Source organism: Lipophrys pholis (assembly GCF_963383615.2).
Source record: "Lipophrys pholis genome assembly, chromosome: 6".
Taxonomy (NCBI): domain Eukaryota; kingdom Metazoa; phylum Chordata; class Actinopteri; order Blenniiformes; family Blenniidae; genus Lipophrys; species Lipophrys pholis.
The window spans coordinates 13,465,921-13,491,250 of NC_137629.1; the positions used below are offsets into that span (position 1 = coordinate 13,465,921).

The 25,330-nt window shown below is 44.7% G+C and overlaps 3 protein-coding genes across 3 annotated transcripts; 2 read left to right on the plus strand and 1 right to left on the minus strand.

The window, feature by feature from the left end:
* Positions 1-2,254: 2,254 nt before the first annotated feature.
* LOC308110870 (uncharacterized protein) lies at positions 2,255-6,687 on the plus strand. The gene is made up of 6 exons (XM_080465490.1): positions 2,255-2,683; positions 4,579-4,638; positions 4,956-5,087; positions 5,732-5,878; positions 6,157-6,214; positions 6,493-6,687. Exons 1-6 carry the CDS (start codon positions 2,519-2,521, stop codon positions 6,600-6,602), a joined length of 672 nt encoding a protein of 223 aa, XP_080321616.1. The 5' UTR covers positions 2,255-2,518; the 3' UTR covers positions 6,603-6,687.
* A 25-nt stretch (positions 6,688-6,712) lies between these two features.
* On the minus strand, positions 6,713-10,929 carry rab33ba (RAB33B, member RAS oncogene family a). Its single transcript, XM_080465978.1, has 2 exons — positions 10,599-10,929; positions 6,713-8,918 (listed from the first exon to the last, which is right to left on the minus strand). Exons 1-2 carry the CDS (start codon positions 10,824-10,826, stop codon positions 8,421-8,423), a joined length of 726 nt encoding a protein of 241 aa, XP_080322104.1. The 5' UTR covers positions 10,827-10,929; the 3' UTR covers positions 6,713-8,420.
* Positions 10,930-12,194: 1,265 nt separating this feature from the next.
* Positions 12,195-25,010, plus strand: hspa9 (heat shock protein 9). The gene is made up of 16 exons (XM_080465047.1): positions 12,195-12,545; positions 14,451-14,509; positions 14,596-14,683; positions 18,096-18,277; positions 18,377-18,501; positions 18,576-18,649; positions 19,482-19,588; positions 19,688-19,850; positions 20,665-20,757; positions 20,837-21,046; positions 22,260-22,487; positions 22,571-22,793; positions 22,928-23,022; positions 23,102-23,194; positions 23,370-23,510; positions 24,323-25,010. The coding sequence occupies exons 1-16, from the start codon at positions 12,465-12,467 to the stop codon at positions 24,437-24,439; spliced, it is 2,079 nt and encodes a 692-aa protein (XP_080321173.1). The 5' UTR covers positions 12,195-12,464; the 3' UTR covers positions 24,440-25,010.
* The last annotated feature ends 320 nt before the right edge of the window (positions 25,011-25,330 follow it).

The window sequence follows — 25,330 nt, forward strand, 5'->3', positions numbered from 1 at the left end:
GCAACATTATCAGCAGCAGGAGCACAACAGGTGATGGAGAGTGAGCCGGTGGAGGCGGGGCTAAGTCATAAGAACCAGCATGGCAGATCTGTAAGCAGCTCTACTGGCAAAGTGAGCCGAGGGAGAGAGCTACATTTTAAAGACAGAGGTCAAACATGCTGTTTTTGCATGCAGACACACTAGTCGTGCTATTTTACATAGACCTAATGATGTAATAGAGCAAAAAGGCCTATCGCTCTGCCTTGTCATGTGCAGTTTGGTCGTCACTGAAATATATCAATACATCCGTTACCAGTCATATCTCTCTTGAATGCTGATGCTATCAGTCTCAAATGTTTTATCATAAATAAATTGATGAATTTATAATTTTTTATGTAGATTTACTGACCACTGCATTAGTTACACTTGTGCAATATAATGCAATCAAATACATCTGCTCTGCCATTATTACTATTTTTACAAAGCTTACACATGTTTAGTTTTTGTTGACATTGTCAGGAGTCTGTGTGTTACTGAAGTCCCAGTGGATGGTGGCGGTGTACTTGAGTGCATTATATTGAGCTGTGTGTTCCTTTAACCTTTGTCCAACCCACTAACATACACTAACGGGGACAAAGTACTGGGAACACTTTTTTGATATCTTCCACTCCAGTATGCCACTACCACCCATAACAACCTCATTAACAATCACTGAGTAAAACTAGGACCTTTGTAACAATGTAAAAAAAAAAAAAGGTTTTCACTCACTTTGAGAAAGTCTCTTATGTATTTTTACAATAACAAAAAAAAATGTATTTGAATTATTTCCTCCTGCAAAGTGTCCTCTATGCTGCCATCAGACACTACAACGCTTCAAAATACTAACAGATGTACTGTAGACCATATCATTGGCCTTCCTTACAAGTTCCTCCTGACGTCATCTCATTGTGTTGATGGCCACAGAGAAAGACGTCCTCATGATGTTGGACTGTGACGCAATGACAGACAGACTTGATGAGTTGAGTGAACTACTGAAAAAAAAAAAGCGGCTCTACTGATAAAGTGACACACAGTACCGGGTTATTTGGTCAATTTAGGATTTCAGATGATGTGCTTATGTGGTGACAGTGACAGTGTGATCATGTCCAATAATGTGTCAGTGTCCCTGCCTCTTTCTGTTCCATCCTCTCTTCCGTCTCATCAGGTTGTCTAGAACTGTTACGTTCCTTCGTCGTCTTCCCATTTGGGCAAAAGAGCCTTTTTGATTTGGTGAGTACACAACTTATTGTCCAGTAGGTGTCACTATCGCGCCAAAAGCACAGCATATAAATGCAGATAGTGTATTTACTCTGAGATTGCAATTGTTTTTCAAACTGTCAACAAGTTTGTACATCTATTTAAAGATATTTTTGAATCTTTGTTCTGAAAATGTGACCTCTGTCAGTATTTGTTCTTGCATTTAAAAGTGCTTGATACAGTCAACTGATCATGTTGTTGGCTGGACTGGGCCGAAAATGCCAGGGCTGATTTTTGTTTTGCTCCCGTCCACCCTGACCTCCACCTGCTACAGTGGACAGAGTTTACGACTTTACAAATTGCTCCCAGTGGAGCCTCCATTAGTGTGTGAATGTGAATGTGTGTGAATGGGTCAATGTGATTAGTGATGTAAAGCGCTTCGGGACGACTCACGCAGTTATCAGCGCTATTTAAGTGAAGTCTTCGTTTTCTATTGGGTTTATTGGCGGTTTGTATCCATAAAGTTGCATTAGCACCATACATGATGGTTCTATCTCGCTGCATTGTTTCCAACCGCTCTCGTCCTCCCTGATGACTGTTTCCCTCCTCCTCCTCCTCCTCCTCCTCCTCCTCCTTCTTCTTCTTCTTCTTCTTCTTCTTCTTCTTCTTCTTCTTCTTCTTCTTCTTTAGTTAGCATCTGTGAAGTTGTACTACCGCCATCTGCTGGTTCCAGCAAGTCCATAACATTCCCACCGCTTAAAAAAAAAAAAAAAATAGAAAGATGCTTCTCTCTTCTTCTTCTTTCAGATTTCCCCCTATCATTTACCATTTATGTCACCTCCGTCCCGCCCCCTCCAGCGTCCACCTGCACCTGCACCCGCCGATCAACCTCAGCCCCGCCCTCTGCCCCTCCACCTGCCCCCCGCCCCTTCCACCTGCCCGATCAACCTCAGCCCCGCCCCCTCCACCTCAGCCACGCCCCCGCCACGCCCCCTCCACCTGCCCCCCGCCCTCTCCACCTGCCCGGTCAGCCTCTCTCAGGTTAATGATGAACTACTGGCTGAACTCACCGAAACCCGCCGCAGCCCGGAAGACCCGCACTTCCTGCTGTTTGAGGAGAAAACAGCTGGTTTCAACACTCGCGCGCTCTAACGCGGGACTCATGTTTTGACAGGAACCTGCGGACCCGCGCGGAGCTCCTCACCCCGCTGAAGTGTCGCCTCGGGCGGGCTCGTACTCCGCGGAATCCCCGGGGGGTGGTCGCGGGCTGTGGCGGGGTTTCTCTGCGGCTTCGCTCTGGAACATGGACCGGCACCGGTACTTCATCTTTAACCAGAAGGGCGTGCTGAGCCTGGGCATCGTCCAGGTGGCCTGTGCGTCCATCTGCGTGATCTGCGGGTTCATGGACGCGGCTTTCCGTAAGGACACCCCGCTGAGCAGCACCAGGACGCCGGTGTGGGGAGGACTGGTGAGGCGGACACTTTTACCTGACCAGCTCTTCATGTGGTTAAAACAGAGAAACAACCCTGATCATTTTGCGGTGGATCCAGCGTGTTAAACATAAGGCCTGCGGGCCGCCGCCGGCCGCCAGAGTCTTCAGGCCGGTCCAACATACATCCAGGGCCAGGGCGAAACCCAACAGAGAGGCTCAGGTTTCATTGTTTACCAGCTTTCACACTGAATTTAATTCTCTTCTCACACAAGTTACGTTTTAGATTTGAATGAGAGACTATGTTAAACTTGTATCGACTCGTAATTCATAATATTCAATGTCCGTTCCCCAGAAAAGGCAGGAAAAAATCTTTAATGTTGACGTTTTGCTCAAAACAAAGCTTCTCATGCACTTTTCAATATATGAAATACAGAAGACATTATAGGCTCACTAAAAAGGAAAATATCATATTTTAATATAACATAACAAACCTGTGTGCTCAGCACAGCCCCCTACAGGCAGGCAGTGGTATAACAGGCTTAAAAAAAAAATCAGATTGGCCTAAAATATCTAAAAGTTGTAGTTTACTGATAGAAACTTCTTGTGTAATTTGATTAAAGGAATCCAGAGTCAAACGATCTGAATTGGCTGTTTCATCGATTTCCTACAGAATACACTCGGGTACTTCTGAACTCAGTGGTTTTCACTTTAAACTTTAATAACAAAGAGAGAGTCATTTGTGGCATTTTTTCACGAGACGTTGTTCTCTGTGCTTTACCTGTGCGTGAGATGGACATGGAGTTTCGGTCATTGTCTCCATGTATATTTTGACCTCGTTTGACCTCTTGGGAAGCAGATTTGACGCCGTCTCATTCGCCGGATTGTCGTAAAAGTCAGATTAGATTTGGCTGATTTAGGATGACTGATTGGGAAGGAATGGATTCAGTCCTAGAAAGTTAGATATGAGTGAAATAAAAGGTCAGATTTCATCCGTTTTTGTTTGCAGTGTGTCGTTATCAGCCCGATGCTGGACTTTGTCCCGGCTGCGCTTTTCATGTTTTGAAACTGTTTAACAAGAAGAGCAAAGAAAAACTACTTTATAAACCCGCTGGCCTGGAGTCTTGTTACAAGTTAATGTTCTGAAACACTGAGAAATCCAATACATTTTAATTCAACTTGTTTTGTTTTTTTACTGGGCTTCTCTTCTAATGTTGTCGTTGTCTGCTGGAGGTGACTTACAGACTTAAAGATTGGAGGGAAGTACTAAATTAAAATCACCACTTCCTCGTGAGTGAAAAGAACTAAAACGTGAATGAGCCGGTTCGTCTCTGCAGAGATGAGAAACAAGTGGCTCTATTCCAATTTCACACGACATACTCATGTATTTTGTGACAGAATGTTTTTAGCTGCGGATCAAATATATCACTGACCCACATTTATAATATTGTTTTGCTCAAATTCAAGACTTGAAACAATCTGAAGTGCCTTTTTTTTGTTTTTTAATCAAATTAAGTCAGCATGAGCGCTTCAAACTGATCATTCTTGTAAAATTCAAAGGATTTGTGTAAAAGACTGGCGACACACTTATAATAAACCTCTTTTTACGTTTTGTTGTGCAGAATGTGTCACTTGCACAAACGTCATCTCATCAATATTTATTTAAATGACAACAATATTGTATATAGATATAGAATTGTATGAATTTGGGGGAAGCTTCCAGATGTGAGCACCTGGTCAATAAAGGGTTAAAATCTAGAACTACGTGAAGCCTGAGTTATTACGTGACCACAGATACCATCACACATTCATTTCTATTCAAGCATGAAGGTGTGAGTGTTGGTTCTTGGAACATTTTCATTTTTTATTTTTATTTGGTTGTAAATGATGAATAAAATGTGAATTCTTCCCCACGTTTGCTCCGTTTCCTTCAGATTATGGCCTCTCCGGGTGTTTTGGCGTTATTCGCCTCTCAGAAGAAACATTCCGTCCTGGTACGTCTTCATGGAGCCTCTTAGTTTAAATATCTGGGATTAGATTCCTGGTTTCAGGAACACGGGGGGCGACTTTTCCCTGCAGGGGCAGAAATCATGGTGAACAGAAATAAATGTAGAGTAAGACTCGTGTGTGTGTGTGTGTGTGTGTGTGTGTGTGTGTGTGTGTGTGTGTGTGTGTGTGTGTGTGTGTGTGTGTGTGTGTGTGTGTGTGTGTGTGTGTGTGTGTGTGTGTGTGTGTGTGTGTGTGTGTGTGTGTGTGTGTGTGTGTGTGTGTGTGTGTGTGTGTGTGTGTGTGTGTGTGTGTGTGTGTTCAGGTGAGCGTCATGGTGGCGGCTGCAGGGATTTCCTGTGTGACGACCATCTTCACAGCCTCCTACGCCTGTTTGACCCTCACCTACGGAGAGGAAGATGAAGAGGTTTTCTTCCATAACCACCATCCTGACGTGGTAACACACACACACACACACACACACACACACACACACACACACACACAGTTGTTTGTTTCTTCTACACTGGACCATTCCTATTCACTATTAACCAGAATTCCAAATGAACTCCTTTAAAAAAGTATTCGATTACTTATCCAGCTGTTTTCCTTTTATACTTTTTATTAGTTTTAGCTGTTTTATTATCGATTTATACTAGATTAAGTTTCCTTTTAACCCGTTTCAGTGGTACTAACTAGTCATTTTTAATCAATTTGATGGCTGTTTTCTCTTTAGCCATTAGTATAGATTTGGAGCCATTCTGGATCTTTTCTCGTGGCTTTAGATGTTTTGGTGGATTTAGTTCTTTCGAAGATCTTTGCTATTTGGTTATTTTTGCCAGTTTGTCCTTTTCCCCCCCGTGGTTTCAGCTCTTTCAGCAGTTGGGTTTTGTCGTTTGTGTGCTCTCCTCAGAGGTGCGGGTACTGCAGCAGGTCATCAGTGAAAGTAAATGAGTGAAACTTTTCTTCATCCTGATTTAATCCCGTTTTTCTCACCAAGAGAAAAAGGTCAACATTTCTCAGCTGAAGTCGCAGCTCCTAAACCTCCGCGTGTGTTTTCCTGCTCATTCTCCTCCGGTAAGCCTCGGTCTTTCCCCGCAGACGTTTGTGCTCCACCGCATGGTGAAAGGAGCCAGCGCCACCATCCTGCTGTGCTGCAGCGTGGGCCTGCTGCTGTCCTGCCTCATCGCCTACACGGGCTGCCGCAGCCTCCCGGCCTGCCGCTGCTACGACTCCAGAACCGGACTGGTAGGGGAAACGCCGCCGCTGAAGGAGGCTGCAGCTCTGCTGACCTGTGGTGACTGCATGTTGATCGGGGGGGGGGGGGGGCATCCTGTTGATGGGGTGGCGATTGAGCGGCGGTCGTGTGGCAATCGGGTGGCAATCGGGTGGGGATCTTGTGGTGGAGTGACACGATCTAGCGAGTTGCAACCGTGTGAGGATTCAGCTGCTGGTGGAGTGACGGTCGTGTGGCGGTGGAGTGATCCTGTGGTCCTTTTTGTGATTGTGACGTCTGTGTGCTGCAGGAGACCCTGGTTCCTCAGTGTGACCCCGGGGACACGGAGCTGGTGTGCTCATATCGAGGTAACGCTGACCTTTATAACCTCTCAGACAGTTTCTACTTTGTTTCCCAGCAGATCCATGTGTGATGTGGTCATCTCCCCACGCTGAATCGTCCAAAACTCACTGCTGATCCGGGATTTTCGGAGTTTCTTTTTCTGTTTTTGTGAAGAAAAAAAAATGAATATGGCTCATTTATTGGCTCGGCTCGCTGTCGCTCAAACTGGGCTTTATGTTTCTGCTGAACCAAACAACGACACTAATAAATAACATTTGTGGGGGTTTTGTGACGGGTCCGGCAGGAGGAGACGAGCGGCTCTTCAACTCTCCACCCCCTTCCGCCGACAGACCGAGCCCTCAGGAGGAGGATGGCGCTCCGTCCAAACCTCCTCCGTACAGCCGGATGAGCTGACAGTCCTCCACATCTCCCTTTTTCTACACTGTTAAAAAACTGTTTTGAATTTTATTTAATAAAAGTGAATTGAACTGTGAAGGAGAGAAGACTCGGGGTGGTTTCATTTTGATATTCTGGGTGGTTTTATTGCAAGCTTGCGTTTTTCAGTCCTTCACATGTCCCTGGAAAGTTGCTTGCAGGAGCTCGGACCGCGGCTTCAGTGGACCAAAGTAAGGCAAAGAAACGGGACAAAGGACACTTGACGACAAAGCAAACCCCCACGCCGTGCCCATCTTCTGCATCCTGACACTCAGTAACATGCAAACCACCATCAATCGATCGGATGGAGATTTATTTTCACTCTGATTCCCTTTTAATCCCTCTGTAGATTCCTGCTGCTATAGTACAAGCATACACATTAAAAAAGATTTGACATAAAAACATTTTTTCTTTAAATAATTTTAAGGCTGCGATACTTGTTTTTGGCCACTAGATTTTGAATTGGCGTCGCTTCTTTCATGTTAGCTGTTAGCCGATTAGCTTGTGTACTGTATTACAGTGACGTGAATAACCGCTTACAGTTCTAAAAACACACTAAATGATGAAAACAAATTGATTTCTGTCGCCCCCATGTGGCTAGTTGCAGTAAAGCATCCACTCCTTTTAGCATTAACGTGATCAAAACACGCCGGACATTTTTTCTAAATGTTTCTTCTGATCAGTTTTAAATTTACACACGTTTTTACTTTTATCTGCAGTGAAAGTACAGAATTATTCTTTATCCTTTTTTTTTTTTTGTTCTATTTCACAGCATCGTTTTAGCTAACCGCTAACAAGCCCATCAATGCTTATTTTCTCTTAATCACAATCACTTTGTTTCATTTGAATTGATCATTTCACTACATAAAACTGCTAATGCTAGCTTTCGCGAGACCTGTTGACTTTGAGCTTTAGCATAGCATCATTAGCTTTCATTATTCGTACTATGTACCGAACGTTTTGGCATTTCCCAACTCCTGAGAAGAATAAGTTCAATTGGAGTAATTTTAGCACTTTTTCCTGAAAACATGAAAGATAAATCGAGGAGGTGAACTTCAGCCTCGTTATTTCACGCCAACGCTAAGCTCTGTTCAGAGTTTGATCTGTGCAGAATTATTCAAGTTTTTCTTTGTTCCGACAACATTTTAAAAGCTCAAAGTTCTCTTGGTCATACTCCTTGGTGGAGGTCTGGATGCTGAGAGTGAGCTAACGTGGTTTCAGTTTTTAATATTGTAGTTTAAAAGCGTCGGCAGATGGATGAGCGCTGTAACTCTCACGAGAACACAGAAGAGGGAATGAAAAGATGACGAGTTACCTGCTAGAATTTGAATAAAGACTACTCCACTAGTTTGAAAAAGAGGATTTCAAACATTTACCCTGAAATGTATGTTGAATGTTTTCTTTTTGGAGACAAATTTCTTCTGTTAGTCAAATACAGAAGAGATAAGCAGCCTACTGTTGTCATACAGTGACATCTAGTGGTCAGACATGGTGTGTATTGGTGTATTAAGTCACATGAGCAGCCGAACAAAGTAAAAAAAGTGACTTAGTCATGAATTATAAGTGTTGATGTGTGCTTGCCTGCCCCCTGCAGGAAGGCGTGTGTATGTGAATCATATATAGGATTGGATTGTTCAACCACATTTTTCAAAATCATTTCCACGAACCATCAATGACCTGAAACAACAATCAAATTGGAAATAGTCACGTATAAAGTCAAGCACAGGCATGTAGTGTAAAGCCATATTCTCTCCATCCATCCTCTCTTTGTCCATCCTCCGAGCCCCGCCCCCTTCCTCAGCAGCTGCTGCAGCCCCAGCTCCTGACTCCGCCCCCTCCCTCCTCCCGCCCCCTGCTGCTCAGGTTGACGCTGCCCCTTGCCGCCTCGGCCGGCTGGCTGAGCACTAGGGGCTTCTGGGACTTCAGCTTGTGAGCCACCGTCATGAAGATGGCCTCCACGTGGTCACTGTTGCCATGGCTCCCCTCCCCGTGGCTGCCGGGGCTCTTGGCCGACGTCTCGAACAGCGGCATGGAATGTGCGTCGGCGAACTGCTGCGCCACGTCCGTGCCCACCTGCACCGAGTCCTGGAGGTCGCACTTGTTGCCCACCAGGATGCGCGGCACCTCGGAGCCCAGCGCGTGCTGCTTGCACTCCTCGATCCAGCCGGGGAGGCTGCGGAAGCTAGACGCGTTGGTCATGTCGTAGACGAAGACCACGGCGTGCACGTTGCGGTAGTAATGCTGCACCATGGACTTCCTGAAGCGCTCCTGGCCTGCCGTGTCCCACAGCTGGATCTGTGGGGGAGGGAGGAGGCGGGTCAGATCATGAGTAAAACCACAATCAGACCCTGTTTATATAGATTTATTCAAGTGGAAACGCATCGGATTTGTGTTCTAGTTTCAGAACAGTTCCGTGTTTCCACGGCAATGTTTTGAAAACGCCTGTTTCCACAGAAATGGCAGAAAGGCTGAAAATTTTGTAGTTAGCCTATAGGGCCACTAGTGAGTGCTGTCGTTTGTTCTTCTCATGAAGTTGTGAAAATTTTCGTCCCCAATCGAACCGAGTTCCTGGACTTTCCAACGTTTGAGGTGAAACGTTTTATTTTTAACTAAAAACAATGTAGTTAGCGTGTTAGGCCAGGGGTTGGGGCTGTTAGTTGTTTTTGTAATGAAACACACACACACACACACACACACACACACACACAGACACAGACACAGACACAGACACAGACACACACACACACACACACACACACAATAATCTAGTGATGGCCAAATGAAGCTTCAATGACGCTTCATGAACCACTTTCTATATTTTCTGGCTCCACCAGGTGGCGCTCTTGGTTTGTCGATAGAGGCTGAAAGACTGGCAATGTGTGCTTTCAAACATTTGTTAAACTGACAGCGCCATCTAGTGGCTTCAGAAAATGAAGACAGTGGCTCATGAAGCTTCATTTGGTCACTACTATAAACATTAACAATGGGAGTACACAGACATTCATATGGACAGACGACCAAGTTGGATTGTTTTTACAGTGACTGTCAACCGTAAAACTACCAAGTCCCAGGAGAAGATGGACTGCGAGTCATGACACTCAGGAGGAGACATTGTTAGTGTCCATCACCGGAGCATGTGCAGAACAACTAGTTACTATGACCGTGGTGTGGATGACCAGTAGCAGCATTTTTGGAAAAGTTTTGTTTTACCCCGTTTACACGGCGACATCGTTGTCGTGTAAACGGACGCCCAAAACACAACAGAACGTTTCTGTGTTCCCTTGAAAACATCGTCATGCAAATGGGGCCTCAGGCAGATCAACTTCACTAAAAATACCTAGAAAATGTATTTGATATTTTTAAGTGTGTTTAATGACCACAAAGATAGAACTTCGCCAATCAAATGACTGGAAATGATGTTCATTTGACAGCTAAAAATTATCATCTGACTTCCAATTAACCTTTAAGAGTTTCATTTATGAGTTGAAGAAACTGAAGGACTTCAGAGAAACGCTGCACAATATTAGTTAAATAAGCAGCATTTCTGATTGCACTTCTAGGTTAATGAAGGACGCTGTAAATATCACGACTTCTGCTGTATTTCTGGTTTTGGATTGAGTTTCGTAATCTTAGATTGTGATCACAGTTTCTACAGTATTTATGTCCTGCTGGCTGGTGTATTTCTTTCTCTTCGTGTCTTGGTAATAGACTGTGGTTTTGAAAGAGATCAGATTGTGAAGGAAATCAGATCAGTAGAGCGTCTAAGCTTTTTTTTTTTTTTTTTTTTAAACGAATCCTCTCTTAATGTGGATTAGCAGATTTCTTTAAAAAAAAGATGTGAATGTGATGCATGAGGATCTACAGTTATTGTGCCACTGAGCAGGACGTATGCCCCGGATCTGCCTCCAGTCAGAGACCACAACCTCCTGCTGATGGGTGCGGATGCTGCGGGTGGGTGTTTCCTCCAGTGCCCACCTTGATGGTCTCTCCGTCGATGTCCACCAGCTTCTCCCTGAAGTCCACTCCAATCGTGGCCTCGGTCTTGTCGGGGAACTTTCCGGCGCAGAAGCGGAAAGTCAGGCAGGTCTTCCCCACCCCGGAGTCCCCGATCACTATGATCTTGAAGATGCGGGTCCTCGGCGGGGGCAGTGTGGCGCCAGTGAGGGGGCCGGAGGGCGCAGCCGAGGGGGCGCTGTCCGACATCTCTGCCCCGGTCAGTCAGTGGCAGCAGTTATTGATCCCAGGCGTTTATGTTACCTCTGTCCGCCATCAGCATCCTCTTCACACTTCCGGTCCAACAAGTCTCGCACAATCACGTACACAAACTCTATTATCGCGAGATGTAACATTCACTGTCCTCTGAGGAAACTACGTAAAATTCAATGTTGCAAAACTAGTCTTTTTTTCATAATACATGCGTTTTTAGTTTTATTTCACCTCAACCGTGAAAAAACAAAGAAAAACCGATTTATCTTCAGTTAAAGATAAACTGAAGACAAGAAAAATATAAAAATGATACATGTATACAGTTAAATTCCCATTCTTTCAAATGTAATACAGATTCACCTTTAGATTGTTTTATAGGATTGCGTTTGCATTTCTTTTGATTTCAAAGAGGGTTTTTTTCATGACGTTAAGGTGATCAAGAGACACATAAAGCAAAGAAAAACAAGTTTGTTTCTCGGTTTTAATCAGGTTTTTTTCACAGAATCTGCACGAATGTAATTTAAAACTTTCATGCAGGGGCAGGGTAGAGCAATAATGAGGATGGATGGATGAAATTGTTTGATGAATTGATATATGTTCTTATATTAATAGGCACAACTTTGTCTTTGTATCAGATAGACATTGTATCGTTATTGTTCTCACCTCCACCTCTAAACAGACAGAACACATTTTCTTTTCATAAAATTACATCTTGGTGATGCAAACATAAAAATCTAAACATGGTCACCCTGCTGTATGAGGAAATCTGGGATGAGGTTACGTCAGCTTGTTTAAATGTAAATGGAGCATTCACAGCATACTGGACTCTTCCTTCAAATGTGTGGCTTTAATATTTGACACTTTGTTAACATGGTCATCCATTACAGTGATTTTACATAGGAAAACACAGAAAAGCACAATGGAATCTCTTTAATCCCTATCTTGAGAAAATCAAAAGGGGAAAATCACACATGCTGCTTCAGGGTTAGAGTAAAGTTGTTATATATACGAATACAAATAACGATTATTGTTGATCAGGCTGAAGCAGAAGCAATAGTAGAAGTGTGTAATAATACACAGGTAAGTTCATTCAGCATCGTCACTGATGTAACGCACGCGAAACCTCGTTACCCCCGTTACATCATGACCTTCACATTGCCCACTGCCTGAGTCTGTCTCACCACCGCCAACATCAAAAATATGCAAAAACTATAACGCTTTATACATCCCTACTAAATTACACATTAAAATATACTGTTATTACAACATAAGCAGCAGAATTCTCATATTTACTGAATAAAACTAAACTATTTTTGTTGTTTTTGCGGGAGAACGCTTCAGGCAGTGTTTGGACAGCTCATTCTAGGGGTCCTGGAGCCGTGCACGGTGCTACATGTGTTGGATAATTCCAGAAGGAGCTCCGCAGTTCTCCGATCTCAGACTTCCAGCCGGTCAGCCGCCGCAACCGACAGACACTCAGGCGTCCAGACACACACGGACCCCTCGCCGCTCCGCTCCGGGCTCCTCTGTCCTGCTCTCACCGCGGTATTTGACGTCCCGCAGCGGCTCTTCGCTCGCTCTCCTCTCGTCTTTTTTCGACAGTCCTCGGGTTAGCTCGGTAGCTCACCGGTCAACATGTTGAGTGTCGCCAGAAACGTCTCAAGGACTCTCCCGACAGGGAACTGCGCCAGAAGCGTGTCCTCCCTGGTGAAGAAGGTAAGTCCCAACGAGTCGTGCGTCTAATATTAATCGTTATTGTTGTAACGCGCTTCGTGTCGCGCACTTTTGGACGTGACAGCTAGCCGGTAGCATGTTAGCATCAAGTCGCCTGATTCGAAACTTGACACGTCCGGAGCTTTAGCAGCTATATTATGAAGAGTGACACTTCCGGCATTTATTTCTCCTCATTTCTGTCATTTATTTATCCACCAGACTCGCTTGAGTTTGACTCTTGCGTAACGTCATGTGTTTTGTGGCTAAGCTAATGTGACGCAGGTTTCTGTCACACACGTGTGTCCTCCCCTTTTTCTTCCTCCCAGCACTTTAAACAAGTTAGATTCTGTAGACTCTCCACCTGTCCATGTGTGTTCCTTGTCGCCCGTAGACTGTGTGCAGAGAGCACATCTGTGACCTTCATTGAGGTGTCCCCACCCCCAACATGCTCACATTCTGTTCCCAAGTTCAGTCCACACACACACACACACACACACACACACACACACACACACACACACACACACACACACACTCCACTTCGATCCATTTCACTTAGAAACTTCATCCATGTCCACACACGTGTGTATAATCAGGTAGTCTCTCTTTCACTCCTGACATAAATCCTTCTTCGTATTCAGATTCCTCACATGTTCAAAGACAATTCTTGTCATGTGACCTGGGCTGCTGTCTCTTGATGGAATTGAAGCACGTTGTGCCTAAACCAGAATTTAATGATTGTTGTAGATCAAGTAATCAAAGAACGTGATTGTACTTTTCTGGGAAGCATTGAGGTTAAGCTGTTTCCGTCCTGAGTTTACTGATGGTTGGACGTTATCTCAGCTTGTGATGAATGTGTATAATGTTTTAGTTACAAACGCATTCTTTTAATACAAGCACAATCCTGAAAGATAGAATATCGTTAATTCATCTAGTTTGTCAGCTATTTCTACATTCTCAATGTATGCCTCGTTTTAACCCTCGTTTGGTACTGTTTAAAATACTTGTCTGTACGTTATACATATTTCATTGTTTTCCACCCTTGAAAGAGTAAAGCAGCATTTTTTGTCATTCAATTCTTATGACACTTTCATAATAATAATAGTAATAATAACTACCTGGGTAAGGCCTTGCCCAAATAAACGTAATACACATTTTTAAATGCATGGCCAAAGCTTTCACAAAGTCATCTCTTGAGAATATTTCACTCAAAAAAGTTCAGAAGCCAGACTGTGATACTCAGTAACATGTATCCAGTCTTGTTGAAGACTAAATAATAATTTTAATCAGTATATTGATGAGACTTAACACAGACTTTAATGGTCTGCCATTTGAATTAATACTCTATAAACTTTGGGCCTGAACCTTGGCCTTCTTGTTCTGCATGTTGTCGATGTTTCCCTTGTTAAAACTCTGAATACGTCGTCAGAGTTTGTAAGAAACCCCATTTCAAGGGAGACCTTAAATAAACAGGATGAGAGACTCCTGTGATGAAAGGTGTGAAAAACACATTTAGATATGTAATCTATTGTATTATGTTTAGATTGAGTTTTTGGTACATCCATGGAGCGGCAGAGACACGGCACAGTATCTGTCTTTTATAAGTGTTTTTGAGTCCATCTATGCATGTCTTGACTTCTTTGTGTGCTCCCTCCTTTGGTCCACTTTTTTATGACTTACAGGTTCGTTTGAACTTAAATGACTGCTGAGACAATATGACACAGTGATTAGACTCTCAAATGCTTCATGCAGATTGGTAGACAGTGAGGAAACGGTTCATCTAACTGAAGCAGGACAGCTCGACTCTGGTCTCGTCTGGTCATTTCCACAGTCGTGAACTTCTTCATTGCGTCAATAACTGGAGGGAAGCAGCCTTAAAATAAATGCCTTGTGTTTGTCTGTTTCCAGGCCTGTAGGAGCGGCTTCCAGCCAGAAGCTCTCCGAGCTCTGTCCAGGAGGGACTATGCGTGAGTATTTACGTTAAAATATAGTTCGGATCTGTGCGGATCTTGCAGTGAATCGTTGAAGTGATGATTTGTGACGCGTGTTTTAGGTCTGAAGCCATCAGAGGAGCCGTCATCGGCATCGACCTGGGAACCACCAACTCCTGTGTGGCCGTGATGGAGGGGAAGCAGGCCAAGGTGAGCAGCAGATCTCTGACAGGGACACTTTAAAGGAGACATATCATGCTTTTAAATCCTTCCTTTTTACATATAAATCATACAGTTGTGGTCTATATAAAGCGGAACTGCAATGCTTGGGTCTGAATTCCTCATTATTAGAGCTCCACAGGCCCCTTTTCTACCCCTTTTCTGATGTGCTTCTGAGAGCAACTCGTTTTGGGGCGGTCTCTTCAAATGCAAATGAGACACTTCATACCCCGCCTCCTCTCCAGGTTGCAGAGGTGATACTCGGTTCAACGTCACCCTGTTCGGCCATCTTTGTAGTTTGATAGAACAGATACAATTATCTAGCGGCGCCGAAACTTTATATTCACACATTATTTACAAAATGTCAACAACGGAAGATTTGTCCATCCAGCCATACATGTTGGAGCCAGAGTCGGACCCGGCGGAGCGAGATGAAAATGACGATGATGCACCTACAGAACGTCTTCATATGGATGTAACGCAATGGTGTGTTACTATATTTACACTAACTTCTCCATCCATGCCCACTACTACAATACTGCCTGTATTACAACGACTATTTAACACAGAAGTTACATTCTAATCTAAAACGAGCACACAGCGCTAACATATGAAGACGGTGCAACTGCTAATGCTAACAAAACAATGACAGGGACGTCTTATCATCACACTTTTTAGCGTTATATACAGCTTACTGAAGTGCTCTGTTCGTCGTCTCCATAGATAGAAGGAACTGACCGCTCAATCAGACCAAGTCTTTCGGCAAATCCTTCTTTAAACTGGCGGAGGTTGCTGAAGCAGTCGTCCTTAAAGTGCTTCGCGCACACAAAAATGACCTTACCCACAGATGTGGGTACATTTCTGTGAAAAATAAAACTCAACCAGGCACTTCGAAAAGGTTCTGATGCTGGGAGACGGTGTAACGAAGCTTGTGGGTTACTACATCCAACAACCGAACATTTCGACTTATCCTCTCGTAACTTCGGCACCCTTAGTTTGGACTACAAAATCGCAGCGAGAAACAAAAATGGCGGATTGCTCGAAGTGTCGATGTCCTAATTTGGCAGTTCCGCCGGGAATACTGTGACGTAATAGTTCAAAAAACGTAATAGAGAATAGAAAAATCGAAACGGATCGCAAAATATGACTAAAACAGAATATAAAGATATCAACGGAGCACCTGAAGAGACTACTTTGAACTTTTCTGTACTTCTAAACACTCTAAATATACAACAACATGCATTTAAGGGCTAAAAAAGTGGATTTAGCATGATATGTCCCCTTTAAATACTTTACACAGCAGGACCTCGCATGTCAACACATTTGTGACAGCAGTGGTGTGTAGAGCAGGGGCGTCAAACCTGAGGCCCATGGGCCAAAACCGGCCCGCAAGAGGTGCTGATCCGGTTAAACCATCAACCAAGCTATAAAACACAAAACGAAATAAAGAAACATGATTTTTAATTAATATATATATATTTTTTTTTGTTTTTAAGAAATTTCTTAAAAGTAGCAGACACAGCACAACACGGAGACCCAAACTGAGTTATCAGTGATGCACAATATATCAGCTATTGGTGAAGTTTCTGGGACATTTCACTGTTTTTTTGCGTCTGAAGGATTCAGTAAAATTGGCTTTATTTTGACATTGGCGTTATTTTCTGTAGGAATTGTTTGGTTTTGGTTAAATATATAGATATTTCATCTCATATTTTCTACTCACAACATAAAGTTTGAATTTAAAGTTTATTATGACACTTAATTTACCAGTCCAGCCCACTTGAGATAAAACTGGGCTGTTTCTGGCTCCTGAGCTAAAATGTTTGATGGTTCTGGTTTAGAGCCTCAAAAAAAAAAAAAAAAAGCCTGAAAAGCGAATTGCTAGATTTTTGAGAGTTGTCCAATTAATACTGGCAGTATAGCTTGGTTTGACCTCCTGATCTTTCTTATGGAAGAAATGGGACGTGTATGTTATATTGATAAAATAAGCTGGTTTTCTCTGTCTGAGAGATGATTGTTGCTCCTGGGTATTTGTGGGACTTTATAAATATTATTTCTAAGTTACATTTTGTTGCTGTTGTTGACAAGACTTTCTTCTTTGGGAGAAATTTGCAAGCCGAGCTGAATTGTTTATTGGCTGCAAAATTCAAGAAAAGAACCTTTCTAAAAGCAGATTTTTCAGCACGCTGATGTTCTGATAAAGATTTCTCAGGTGGAACTACACCAAATGCCTGTGTGTGGTTATACAGTACACAGCGGCTCCTCATGTTCTCACTCGTGCTCCTGGATCATCCATGTCCTCTCTCTGAATCAAACCACTTTCTGAACTGATGCTGTTTAGGCATCCCACCTGGTTCCTTACTGGGACCACTGCTCTTTTCCTTTTGAAAACTTATTGGGGACCTTATTGTGTTTTTGGCCTTTGTGGTGCCGTGTGGGGTTTATTGTACATTGATATTGTGTCCATTTTCAGATATACTATTCTCTTCTGTCACCTTTATGAGTTTGTTGGATTTAATTGGCATTAGGGCTGGCAAAAAATCAGCTTAATCGAATTTGTAGCTAAAAAAGATTTTTATTTTGCAAATTTGCGTTTTCTCCCCACAGTATTTTTTGGCATTTTTTGTGTTCCGTTCTACCATTCCTTGTGGGTTTCCATCGTTGCTGTTGCACTTTTTCTTAAACCTGGATTAAATCCTGAATTTGTTGAATGACAGCGCCTCATTTCCTTTATTTTGGGATTGTTTGTATGCATTTTAACTCTTAAGACAATCACAGCGATAAGGTTACGCTTTTGACAATATAGCTGATGTCTGCAGTCATTTCTAAGTGCATTGAGAGAAAAAACAAAATCAATGATCGAATCGTTACTTGAATTTTTCTTTAAAAAATAGATTTTTTTTTCTTCTTTATTTTTTGGGCCAAATCGGCCAGCCCTAATTGGCATCCAGGCATAACGTCCATTCATGCGAATGTGAAACATAAGGGGTGTGTATTGAAACTGATTGCTTCTGCTGTCAAAACTGTAACACTGGAGGATTTTGTTACTGCTTGGGAAAAGGTTCATCTCACTTTCTCAGTTTTTGTAGAAAGTCTCGCACCGTGTAACATATTTTTGATGAAGCTTCTCCAGCTTTCAGTCGCTGGCTTCTTTAGTTTAAACCGGGAAAAATTGCTCCACTTCAGGTTGAAAAAAACAAGTTTATGAAATTTCCAAACACTTGTGACGTGCTTGTTAATATGTTAGGACGCACTCATCCAGACGTCAGTGCAGCTGCTGCTTTCTCACCTGTTAAAATCCAGTGATTTGGTTCCCTCCAACAACACGGCTCATGAAGTAGTACACTTACACACCCTGCATGAATTTAGAACAGCAGTCATCTGAAGCTCCGTGTGTTGCCAGGTTCTGGAGAACGCTGAGGGTGCTCGGACCACGCCCTCCGTTGTGGCCTTCACATCAGAAGGGGAGCGTCTGGTGGGCATGCCCGCCAAGCGCCAGTCCGTCACCAACCCTCAGAACACGCTGTACGCCACCAAGAGGCTGATCGGCCGGCGCTTTGACGACCCCGAGGTCCAAAAAGACATGTGAGTGCTTCTCTTTCCTTCAGACAGGCCTGGAGCCTCACGTCTCAACTGTGTGAACGCTTTGTCAACGTTCTTTCTCTCTCCTTCTGTCCTCCGCAGGAAGAACCTCCCCTACAAGATCGTGCGAGCATCCAACGGTGACGCGTGGGTGGAGGCTCATGGGAAAATGTACTCTCCCAGCCAGGCTGGAGCCTTCGTCCTGATGAAGATGAAGGAGACTGCAGGTAGGTCGGCTTCACATTGACTTTCTCAGGTTTCTTTAGAAGAAAGAAGTTTGACTGAATGATTGTTGTTGTAGAAAGCTACATGGGAACCAGTGTGAAGAACGCTGTGGTCACTGTACCGGCCTACTTCAACGACTCCCAGAGACAGGTACACACACACACACACACACACACACACACACACACGGATTACAGTCACACACTGTTGCTTTTTTACTCATTGTATGACTTTAAAGCTAATGCTACATTGTTAGCAATGAGGTAGCTACCTCGGTATCCATCTGCCCTTGATTGCTCAGTTCTGGTTCTTAGTGAAGACCCACCAGTACCAGGTCTGATACTGCACAACGTACTTGTGAAAGCTCCCCAATACATCCCGGCGAGTATCGAATGATGTAATCTGTCAGCAGCAGATAGACAAGAGAAAACATGCTGTGTCAGCAGTTTGGAGATTCTTTGATATGAGTAAGACAGACGATAAATTATGTTCTGCTAAAATATCAAGAGGAGGAGAAAGTTTGTACAACAGCAGAGACGTTTGGACCAGCAGAGTCAGGCCGATGTCACTCATTAGTTTAACTGCTCAGTGGCTCCAGGAGGATTTTACTCCGAGCTGTGCTGCATGCTAAAGAGTTTCAGGGTTCATAGACCAGCGATGCTACACATGACTAAAGTATGACTGATACACCCATTAATGGCAAGCTCGGTCCGTCAGCCTTACAGTCTACTGTACATACAGCGCAGTGTGTAGATAAGTGCAAACCACAGATCCTAACCTGGCAAGTAGCTAAAGGTTAGTACTCCTACTTGTACTCGTCCTTTTAAAAAAGGGAATCTGCGCAGCTCGAGCTCATGGTGCTTATTTTTACAGTCTGAAACGGTGACACTCAGTGGGCAAGTTAAAAACAGCACACACTTAGAAAAATGTCTCATTTGGTGTTTTCCCATTTCGTCTTGTTTGACTGTTTTCTTTCCTCCAGGCGACCAAAGACGCGGGTCAGATCGCCGGCCTGAATGTCCTGCGTGTGATCAACGAGCCAACAGCTGCTGCTCTGGCGTACGGTCTGGACAAAACTCAAGACAAGATGTGAGTGGAAGAGGACACTCTCTCTGCATGATGAGCTGATGTTTTGATGGAGTTCAGGCAGTTATATTCAGGTTTCCTCTCCTGTGTGTGTGTGTGTAGTATTGCAGTGTACGATCTGGGAGGTGGAACCTTCGATATCTCCGTCCTGGAGATCCAGAAGGGAGTGTTCGAGGTGAAGTCCACCAATGGTGACACCTTCCTGGGAGGAGAGGACTTTGACCAGCACCTCCTGCAGCACATCGTCAAGGAGTTCAAGAGAGAGGTGTGTGAGAGGGATGCCACGGTTCTCCGTCAAGTATTGAACCATGTGCCGTTCGTGTCCCTCCCTGTCAGTTAATGTCCAATCACTGATGATGATTGCGTTCAGCGTGGCAGAAGAGAAGTCGTTTGTATGTTGAGGGTCAGGGCGACTCAGTGGGCAGATAAATGCAGCAATTCCTCCTCTCTTTGTGAAAGTTCAGCCTGAGCAGATGGAGCTTGTTGTCCAGGTAACGACAACACATCATCTTTGTTTTTCTGTCAGGCGCTCTGCTGTCTCCTTCTGTCCCGCTGTCTCATCTCCCTAACGCGGCCTTGCGTTACTGTTCCTCAGAGGATGGAGGTCATGACTGCTGGATTTTCACTGCAGTCTGTTTCATAAACTGCTAGTGAAAGTACATAAAGGGCGCACGCTAGCCGAGAAGCCGCCGCTGCAGCACCGCCGCTGCCGCTGCCGTCTTAAAGTCTTAAAAATAACTTCAGGATCATTTTGGTTTTGCTGTTTGTACGACGACGAGGGAGTGAAAATAGTTAACAGAAATGTCACTGTCTCTAAATGTTGCTTGGTACTTGTCCCATAATTAAAAGGCAATAGGACCATGTGTCTTTTGCGTAAGAACCCGGAGGTAATGTTTTCTGACAGTCTGCTTGAGAAGGCAACACCAGTGAAAGAACAACTTAAACTAAAAGCCATTTTAGTTTAACCCCAAACCGTGGGCTTGCTGTGCCGCTGCACCCCTCGCGGAGCGTGTAAGCAGGCCAGCATATGAGTTTCCCTGCGGTTTGGTTGGTCCTCATCTGTCTCTCTGTGTGTCCAGTCGGGTGTGGATCTGATGAAAGACAACATGGCCGTCCAGAGGGTTCGAGAAGCTGCTGAGAAGGCGAAGTGCGAGCTGTCGTCGTCCCTGCAGGTATGAAGAAACTCTGTTCAGGTGATGTTCGCCAGAAGCGGCGTAGCACCGCTCACACTGTCTGTCCCCTCGCTCGCAGACCGACATCAACCTGCCCTACCTCACCATGGACGCCTCGGGGCCCAAGCACCTCAACATGAAGCTGACCCGTTCTCAGTTCGAGGGCATCGTGGGCGACCTGATCCGCCGCACCGTGGCGCCCTGCCAGAAGGCCATGCAGGACGCCGAGGTGTCCAAAGGAGACATCGGAGAGGTGCTGCTGGTGGGAGGCATGAGCCGCATGCCCAAGGTACGCAGCTCGGACCTGTGATGGATGAAGCAGTTCACACAAATCCAAACAAAGTGAGGCCAGAGTGAGCGTCTTATCTAGATGACAGTGCCTCAGATACGTAAGACACAATCACCTTATTTGAACATTTTCGTATTAAAAAAAAACCCAAAGTAAACAAAGCCCAACCTGTAAATACATGGAACAGTTAATCTATTAACTATAAAAAACTACTCAACACAGAAAAATCTATTTTAGCTCGAAATTCATCAAATCTGACGTCAAAACAACTTAAACTGTTTGTTTTGATTCATCTCATGAGATTATCCAATAATCTATTGTCAGCTCTGTTGTGACACACACACACACACACACACACACACACTCACACACATTCGATGTTTTAATTTTGTGGCTTCTCTTTGTCTGGAAGCATCAAGTTTTCATGCAACTTTGTGAACGTTTTTGTGCCCGACACTGAAGAGTTCATGCTGCGTTTGTAAAAACACCCATAATGCAACAGCTATAGGAGGTTTGTAGAACATTTCACTGTATTTTGCACCAGAAGGTTTCAGTAAAATGTTCTTTATGTTGAGATTAGAGTCATTCTCAGTAGTAATTGTTTAGTTTTATGAAAATATCAACATTCTCATCTCATGTACTTGGCGCCACATCGTAGAAAAACTTAAATTTGAAAGGTTCTAAATGCCATTTCTAACCTACTCGACATGAAATTGGTCTGAATGTGGCCCCTGAGCTAAAATGTGTTGAACACCCCTGATTTACATAGAAACAAAAAATATGCTGATTGTGGAGCTTCTCTAGACTTATGTTGAGTCTGTTCAGGCAGGAATCCCCTCAGACCTTCTCACATGTGTGACAGTCCTTTAAATGAAGCCCTGGACATTTTCTCCTTTTATTATCAGAGTTGGAGGTCAGGAAGTTTCTTTAGTGGTGAATTGGGACCTCTGGTGGACAGACATGGAATTACACTTGACATTGTGTGGATTATAGCTGCTTCAGTTTGAATGAAAAGATGGTTTGGACTTGCTCTGATGTCCAAGTCTTTTCTAAACATGTGAGCCACACAGACGTTCATCAAGAGCAGGTTTTAGGACCCGGGGCACTTTTTGAAATCGGCCACCTCCTAAAATTTAGTTGAAGAGAGTTTGCTTCAGAAATGTCCCCATCGTCCCTCGATGGAAGCTTCATGAGGTTCTCCCGGTGCGTGCAGGTCCAGCAGACGGTCCAGGACCTGTTCGGCCGCGCCCCCAGCAAGTCCGTCAACCCAGACGAGGCGGTCGCCATCGGAGCCGCCATCCAGGGCGGCGTGCTGGCCGGAGACGTGACGGACGTGCTCCTGCTGGACGTCACGCCGCTGTCGCTGGGCATTGAGACTCTGGGAGGAGTCTTCACCAAACTCATCAACAGGAACACCACCATCCCCACCAAGAAGAGCCAGGTAGGAGCCGCCGCCCCCTGCCGGGACGTTGAGTTAACGTTTAGCTCGGTATGGACTCACGTCGTCTCCGTCTCCTCCCACAGGTGTTTTCCACCGCGGCCGACGGGCAGACTCAGGTGGAGATCAAGGTGTGTCAGGGCGAGAGGGAGATGGCCACAGACAACAAGGTGCTGGGTCAGTTCTCGCTGGTGGGAATCCCCCCGGCCCCCCGCGGCGTTCCCCAGGTTGAGGTCACCTTCGACATTGACGCCAACGGCATCGTCCACGTGTCGGCCAAGGACAAGGGCACGGGCCGCGAGCAGCAGAGTGAGTGAAGCATCTTCTTTCTGGGACTCCTCATTTCAGTGAACCCTGGAGAAGCTTAACCTCTTCCTCTTCCTCTTCCTCTTCCTCTTCCTCTTCCTCTTCCTCTTCCTCTTCCTCCTCCTCCTCCTCCTCAGTCGTGATCCAGTCCTCCGGAGGCCTCAGCAAGGACGACATCGAGAACATGATCAAGAACGCCGAGCGGTACGCGGAGGAGGACCGCAGGAGGAAGGTGAGTCTGGAAACCTGCTGCTCTTCCTCCTGGCAGTGAAGTCGGAGCTCCTCACCTCCTCTTCTCTTCTCTTCTGCAGGACCGAGTGGAGGCGGTCAACACGGCCGAGGGCATCGTCCACGACACGGAGTCCAAGATGGAGGAGTTCAAGGACCAGCTTCCTGCTGATGAGGTTCTCTTTCACTCTCATTATGATTCATAGACGGGACGAGTGCCATGATTTCTCATGGCAGTTTCAGGAAAACGTCCCATAATGTGAAGTTGTGAGAAGATTCCAAAGTATTCGGGTGGATCACCCTGCATGTATGAGCTCCGGTCTCTGCTCACCGTCTGCTCTCTGGTCGCAGTGCACCAAGCTGAAGGAGGAGATCACCAAGGTCAGGGATCTTCTGGCCAACAAGGACTCTGAGACGGGCGAGAACATCAAGCAGGCGGCCACCAACCTGCAGCAGGCCTCGCTCAAACTCTTCGAGATGGCCTACAAGAAGGTAGGAACGGCCGACACACAGAGTACAGGCCAAGATAGCAGTGGCGGGCTCTCCCGAGCGGGGGAGGGGCCAGTGCTGGTCAAATATGTTTTTTTGTTATTACTATACAGTCATAACATCAAGTGAACAGAAAATAAAAATACATAAATGGAGGGGAAAAACACACACACACCCTATAATTGAGACAAAATAGACCTTAAATGGTACAGAATGGACTGTGGATGACTAAATACTCCATCATGGTAATATTGAACGAACCAAACACCAAATAATATATTAATGGAAGGAACATACTTCTTTAAAAGCACATAACTGAACCAATATTGTAGACGGCTTTGAGTAAAACTCCTCTATTTATTCGGCTGTCTTTTTTGAAAATTGACTGCTGGAGGCTCGCTGCTTTAAACTGAAATAAAATGGACGTGCCGCTACTTCAGCTGGCTTTAGCAGCCAAAATACTGCCTGTGTGTCCCGGCCCCCCTAGTGGAGGACTGACTCAGGAGAACCCAGTCGAGTGCAGGACTCTGCTGTGAAGGTGGAGGCTTGTGGTGGTGTTTTTACGTCAATTAAAGATTTTTTATTATTTTTTTAAAGAACAAATTTGAAGGAGTGGCAGCGAGGATTTAGGAATGGCGGCTCACTGCTAAGTGATTGTAGAGGAAACCTGCTGCAGCTCGCAGGACAGGTGCTGGTGTCAAATTACAGGATGATTCTGCTGGTTTAAAGCTTCGAGACAAAGGGTTTAAGCAGTGAAGACTGATCAGATACCCGAGCCTCTGCTGACCATCCTCTGGTCTCCTCCTCTTCCTCAGATGGCGTCGGAGCGTGACAGCAGCAGCGGCGGCAGCGGCGGCAGCGGCGGCAGCAGCAGCAGCGGAGGCAGCAGTTCGTCCAGCTCGGAGGGAGAGAAGAAGGAGGGGCAGCAGTAGACGCTTTGCACTTTGTTGTCTCGTGGTCGCCACGACAACGGAGGACTGTTGGGCTGGGACATGGGATGGGGGGGGAGGGGGGGCCACGTCGAGTTGAGTCATTCTTGCTCTAATGATATAATTCTACTGTGTTTTGGCAGTAATAGAAGAAACCGTCTCCTCCACGGTCATGTCTAATTTATCAGTTCCACAATCCCAATCTCAGATTCTTCTTCTTTTTGTCTTCTGAGTTTCTCCAAGTTGTACAGTTCTTCTGCGTCATTTAGCTTCATTTCTTCATATTCTGGAAATCTGTCCCACGTCTGTGTGAGGAGCAGCAGCAGGAGCAGTGCATGCTGGGAGAAAGCCGAGCCCGGCCATCGTGTCATTCCGCTGCCACAAACTGCTCTGTATTATGTGACTTTGGCTATGTGCCTGCCAGATAGTGATCCACAGAGGCAGACAGGAGGCAACAGGGGGGATCGAGGATGGTTTCCTTTGGGGTGGGGGGGTGAAAGAAGTGATTATATTACTGTAGTGAAGAGTAAGGGTCATCATAACTGTTGTCTTTTCTAATAAAATTTAAATGACACAATGTGTGGTTATTTGTGAGGAAAATACAAACTCGTACTGGAACAGCAATCTGAGGAATCTGGATTGAAAAATAAGTACACATTTATTTTAGTATGAACTGGATCACCTGACTAAAATAATAAATGATACATGATTTGTACTTTAAGATGTTAATGTGATCAAAACCAGAAATGTCACCATTTCTGGTTTAAAAAGTGTAAATGGCTTCATTGTTCTTAAAGACTGCCTATTCATTATGTACTGGAATAAATGTTTTTCATAAATTAGATTTATTGGCTGTATAGTTATAAAATGATGTGCTGGATTTCAGTGTTGATA

Excerpts from the sequence above, each read along its gene's own strand:
- LOC308110870 (XM_080465490.1), top strand. The coding sequence starts at position 2,519 with ATGGACCGGCACCGGTACTTCATCTTTAACCAGAAGGGCGTGCTGAGC. Across the intron at positions 2,684-4,578 it reads CGCCGGTGTGGGGAGGACTG|ATTATGGCCTCTCCGGGTGT; the intron begins GTGAGGCGGACA and ends CGTTTCCTTCAG. Across the intron at positions 5,088-5,731 it reads ATAACCACCATCCTGACGTG|ACGTTTGTGCTCCACCGCAT; the intron begins GTAACACACACA and ends CTTTCCCCGCAG.
- rab33ba (XM_080465978.1), bottom strand. The coding sequence starts at position 10,826 with ATGTCGGACAGCGCCCCCTCGGCTGCGCCCTCCGGCCCCCTCACTGGC. Across the intron at positions 8,919-10,598 it reads TCGACGGAGAGACCATCAAG|ATCCAGCTGTGGGACACGGC; the intron begins GTGGGCACTGGA and ends CCTCCCCCACAG.
- hspa9 (XM_080465047.1), top strand. The coding sequence starts at position 12,465 with ATGTTGAGTGTCGCCAGAAACGTCTCAAGGACTCTCCCGACAGGGAAC. Across the intron at positions 19,589-19,687 it reads GACAAAACTCAAGACAAGAT|TATTGCAGTGTACGATCTGG; the intron begins GTGAGTGGAAGA and ends GTGTGTGTGTAG. Across the intron at positions 23,023-23,101 it reads AGGAGGACCGCAGGAGGAAG|GACCGAGTGGAGGCGGTCAA; the intron begins GTGAGTCTGGAA and ends TCTCTTCTGCAG.